General features: G+C 44.9%; 1 protein-coding gene across 1 annotated transcript; it reads left to right on the top strand.

Annotated features, from left to right (window-relative positions):
- Positions 1–4,825: 4,825 nt before the first annotated feature.
- On the top strand, positions 4,826–5,199 carry LOC139914681 (helix-loop-helix protein 2-like). The gene has a single exon (XM_071903049.2). The coding sequence runs from the start codon at positions 4,826–4,828 to the stop codon at positions 5,192–5,194; it is 369 nt and encodes a 122-aa protein (XP_071759150.1). The 3' UTR covers positions 5,195–5,199.
- Positions 5,200–5,576: the final 377 nt, after the last annotated feature.

Raw genomic sequence — 5,576 nt, 5'->3', positions numbered from 1 at the left:
AAAGTGACTAATCCTTCCCATTTCACAGCTCCATCCCACTGCTCCCTGAGAATGTACCAAAGTGTGTGTGTGCGTGTGTGTGTGTGTGTGCATTTGTGTGTGCAGCCAGTGTCGTTGTGTCTCGTCCGATAGGCCCTGACAGGCAGGAGCGTGTCACCGGAGTTCAAGGTGTTCTTCGTAACAAGCGCTTCAGACAGCTGCATCTTCCGCAGCGCTCCGGCTGATTGGAGAAATAACTCCAGACTTCTCCGAGTGACATCACTTCCTGTCCGTAGGAGGAATGACAATGGTGGTGGAGCGGCAGCCGGAAAAAGAAAAACACGTCAGCTCTTGTTGTTGTTGTGTGCTTTCTTTCCATTAAATATGACCAGCTTAATTGTTAGTGGCACTCGTAGTTTTTGTATTATTTGCATGAATCCTGTTTATAGCCTGTATAATACGATTTGGTCCTTTTCCTCTACAGAAAACCAAGCTTCATATTTGATCCTCATTTCATCAGGAACTGTGCAATATTAGACTTCAACAGGATTGTATTACAAGCTCTACAAAGAATTATAATAACCATAAACCACTGAGCTCCTACTTCTGTTTATTGCTTACAAGAGCCGCAGTAACCGCATTCAGCGGTTTTCACCCATAACACTTTCTTACAAGACTCACTTCTAATAGATGTAATGACCGGACAACTGAGGGCTGTTGTGTAAATTTCTTAGGTGGTCTAGTTAAAGGAATAGTTCAGCCCAAAATGAATGAATGAATGAATGAAATATCCATTTGATAGATATTTTAGGCTTTTTGTAAAAACTTGAATAGTTTGGAAGAAGGTTGAGATGAAACTCGATGTGTGTTTGGTTTTCGTACGAACTTCAATGGAGTTTTGGACTTACATGAGGTTGAGTAGATAATGACTGAACTTTCATTTTGGGGTGAATTATACCTTTAATAACGTAATAGTAACCACAACTGGTCCAGGTGTGAAATATGAAAAAGACTAGTTGTGGTCAAAACATTGTTGAACAAACAACGGAGCGTGAATTTGTTCTGTGTGTATCTTTTTCTTCTATTCCATTGCCTTGCCATGTACACCAAGCAGTTTTTGGCTGTGCATATTATATCTCCTTGCTGCTCCTTATATCAAATATCAAATAGAAGCAAGACTTACAGCTAGATCCGGTGCATCTGAACGAGAAGCCCAAGATGAATCCAGCAAAAACTATTAGCAGCAACATCGTGATTAAACAAAACGAATCCACCACCCTGCAGTTTCCTCCTGTGTCTCCCCGGTTGGTACATCAGCTGTGGGATGTAATTGCAGCAGGCACAAACAAAACAGCCTTGGAGGGGTCCTTCATGTCTTTGGCCGGGGGCCTTGAGGACCGAGGAGGGGTCCGGGCAACGCAGACCACCAAGCACAGACCCTCGCCGCTTCTCTGGGCTTTGGAGCAATTAGGGTGGTTGACCGTGTGTGTGTGTAATGTATGTGTGTGTGTGTGCGTGTGTGTGTGTGCGTGTGACCGTGGGCTCCAGCTGTCAGGAGGCTTCTGTCTCCTGGTCCTGACATGTCTCTGATACACCCCGCTGTGAGTCTCTCTGTGTCACACACACACACACACACTCTCCCCAGACCAGGCCGCAGCCCAGGGCGAGCTGTCTGTCAACTCACACACATGTGCACACACACACGCACACACACACATACACATACACACACATACATGCAAAGTTTCTCTTCCACTGATATACTCCTTCTGGCGCTGTGGGAGTGCTTCTCTCTCTCTCTCTCTCTCTCTCTCTCTCTCAGTGTGTGTGTCTGTGTGTGTGTGTGTGTGTGTGGCGTGCCGAGCATGGCGGTGGCTCCGGGCCACGGCGAGTCATCCGTGGTTCCCCTTATCGTTTTAATCACCTCGTTAGGCGCAGCTAGTCGCCACACTTACTGGCCACTGCACCTCCACTGGAACCGTGCCCTCCTGACCCGGCGCTGGTGCTGCCACCGGGCACACAGAGGCATGATGGGAGGAGGGGACGAAGAGGAGGAGGAGGAGAAGGACGGGTGGATGGACAGAGGAGAAGAGGGGCAGAAGAGACAGGAAGGGGTAGAGAAGATGAGGTGAGAGGTGGAAGGACAGAGGAGAGGAGAGGAGAGGAGAGGAGAGGAGAGGAGAGGAGAGGAGAGGAGAGGAGAGGAAAGGAAAAGAAAGGAAAGGAGTGTGAGAGGCGAAGGTGTGGAGAGTTGGAAAGATGGATGAAGAGAGGAAAGGAGATGTAAAATACTGTATAGGCAATGACATGTGGCTGTCTGCTCAGAATTATTATTCTTAACTCTCATTAAACCAGTAAATCAAGAACATATTTACAGCAGCAACCTGTCAGTCTGATCTGCTTCTGATGGCTGATGTCATTCTTACTCAGATCAGACTGGTAGACAACATTAGTTATTTCAAATTTAATCTATAGAACTAAGTTTGTAGTTTTCTGACAGCCAAAATGATCAAGACGGATATGGAAAATGGCTGGAAAATGTCTTGCATTCAACTAACAAGCTTTGAAATATAAACTAAAAAACAGTGATGAACTGTGATTATCAGGCTGAATATGCATTCAAGCTGTTGCTTATGTCGAAGATTTTAAGATGGACATTAGAGCTCCAAAGAGCTTTTATCAGATCTGTTTTAAGTTGAAAATCTCTCTCTCTCTCTCTTTCTGTCCTCAGACACCTGCACTTTTTAAAAATAATATAATTGCACTTTTTTTTATCATTACTATTCACCAAAAACACACAAACACACACACATAAACACACATATCTATTTTTTCATCCTTTATCGTGCACACATCTCTGCTTTCCCTTTGCCCACTATACTCCCACGGGATGGAGAGCGCTTGAGGGCTGAGGGGCGTGAGTAGAGAGAGGGAGGGAGGTGTGTGTGTGTGTGTGTGTGTGTGTGTGAGAGAGAGAGAGAGAGAGAGAGAGAGAGAGAGAGAGAGAGAGGAAAGGAAAGGAGGGGGCGGCGTTAGACAATACCATTCCTCAAATATATTCCATCCCCTCCGTCCCTCAAGTGAGCCTTTATTAGTCGGGATCGTTTGGATCTTATCTCGCATATGACACTCGGCGGAAAGAAAGACTGGAAGAAAGAGGGGGATTATCTGTTAACTGCCTTCCGATCGGCTGATTCCTGACACGGGGAGAGCCTCGTCTCTTATCTCGCCCTTTATCCTCCTCTCCTCTTCCACAGGCGGACGGACCACTAGCCCTATCTGCACTTTCACCACTATCTACCCATCACGTCTATTGTCTCTCCATCGCCGGGATCGCGGGAGGGGAGGAGGGGGGTGAAGCTGATCCCTGCTCAGATTATTATTCTTTTTTTTTATCATCCGATCAGGTCAGCTTCTTCCGTCTTCTGCATGGCGAGACTTGGCACCAGACTGTTTTGATCCATCCGCAGAATATTCTCCCTTGATTTGACACTTGACCCCTGTGTTGTGATTCCCATGTGCGGCTGAAAAGTAAAACTCCATTTTTTTTTCTTTTATTTTTTTTTACCGTGTCTGAAGGCCTCCTGTTGATGCGAAATAGTAAAATCTGATGGTTATTTGGCCGGTGGAATATGAGTTAATTTGGAGTTGAGGCTCCGCTCAAGAGCTTTCAAGATTATTTCCAAGACAATTTGCCTCGCAACTCTTTGTCAAGGTGAGTCTCAAAATGTGGAAAAAATGTCTTGATTCCCTGAAACAAAAACACGCGCAAAAATTACTCATATGTTGTTATTATAATGCTTAGATCTGACCAGCTTACTTTTATTTTTCTCTTTTTCTCTCAAACCCACCGCTTTAGGTATAGCGCTTATTCTATATTTATTCTACTTTCTTCGTTGATAAAAACACAATAGCTGTAGTAATTTGGTGTCCAGCAGATGTCAACATTATTTTTTCTTACATAGTGGCTCCATGCTGTCAAGTCACTCCGGCCTTAGCCAAGCAGATGTGTTCATCACACTGTGACAGATGGCCAATTCTGATTATGTTAATTCAAAAAACGGGGGATTCTCTGTCAAAAATGATCACAACTTGCTTTAATATTCTGAAATGGGCGATCAAATGTTTGGGCAGCACAAACAAATTTCAAACAAAATTTGATAAATAATATATTAAATGTCAGGCGGTTATACAAAAAAATATATTGCCCAAACTGGCTTGCATATTTTAAGACTTAGCCTATAGCTACTAAATTAACCATTCAACGAATTTCGACCCATTCATTATTAATGTAGTGTAATGTTATTATGCAATGAACACAGAGTGCACGGTCACCATCGATTTATCTGAGGCCCTGGCACCCAAACCATGCCTCCGCTGTGGGACTTGTCATGTTGGGCCCCGGGCTGCCAAGACAGACAACCAAAATAACATTGGAAACTGTTACACTTAAGACACTTTTCTGGTTTTCTACCATGCTTTCTATCATTTTTTGGTTTTCTCTCTTATTTCCCTGCACTCTTTGTCTGTTTTCGATCAAGAGCCCATATCAAATACTAAAATAGACTTATTAACCAGGGATATAATGGAGGGTAAATTTATATTTTTAGGCTAACGTAAATCTTTATGATGTAAATTCATACTATAAACTGTATCACACTTATGTAGCCTGGATTATATGAGGGTATGGTCTTTTTTAAGGGTGAAAATGGCATAAATTAACGCTTTTTCTGATTGATTTTCCTATATTACGATGCACCCACTTGTTTTATTCACCCACTCCACCTCTCTCTCTCTCTCCCAGGTATCATAACGAGGAGAGACCGCTAAACTTCCGAGAGTGAAAATGATGCTGAGCCCGGACCAGGCTGAGGCGGACCTCTCCTGGACGCAGTCCGACCCGGAGACGGTGCTGAGCGGCATGAAGTCGGCCGGCTGCGCGTCGGACGAGCCGACGGACGGGGAGGCCAAGGCCAAGTGCCTGACTCAGCCCCTCAGCAGGGAGGAGAAGAGGCGGAGGAGGCGGGCCACGGCCAAGTACCGCTCGGCCCACGCCACCAGGGAGAGGATCCGGGTGGAGGCGTTCAACGTGGCCTTCGCGGAGCTGCGGAAATTACTGCCCACCTTGCCCCCGGACAAGAAACTGTCCAAGATCGAGATCCTCAGACTGGCGATATGCTACATCTCCTATCTCAATCACGTGTTGGATGTCTAAAAAAAAAAAAAGCCCCCCACCTCCCTTTACCCCCTGTTCTCCCCCTCAAGACAGAAATGGTTTTGGTTGGGTGTTAGATTGGACTCAAATGCATCGGCGTCGATTGGGTATGGCAAGGTTGGCACCGATAGGGGATTGTTTTGACGGCCGATACCCGATATTTTTGTAGCCTATACTGAAGCTGCCGATAGCCAATACTTTGACATCAAAAAAATATACAAGTAGCCCTATTGAATGCTTCCCCCAGATTTTATTTTGTTGTCAGTGTTTAGACCTTCAAAAACTCTCCACTGAAACCCATACAATTTTTTTTTTTTTAGGATTAGCAACTCTTTAAGTCAGGTTGACCTACTGCACCTATTCAGTGGTTGGGGAAACTCTG

Source organism: Centroberyx gerrardi, chromosome 21, assembly GCF_048128805.1.
Source record: "Centroberyx gerrardi isolate f3 chromosome 21, fCenGer3.hap1.cur.20231027, whole genome shotgun sequence".
In the NCBI taxonomy this organism is placed as follows: Eukaryota; Metazoa; Chordata; class Actinopteri; order Beryciformes; family Berycidae; genus Centroberyx; species Centroberyx gerrardi.
Note: the sequence above shows the minus strand (reverse complement) of the source record. Positions and strands in the feature narration are given on the sequence as shown.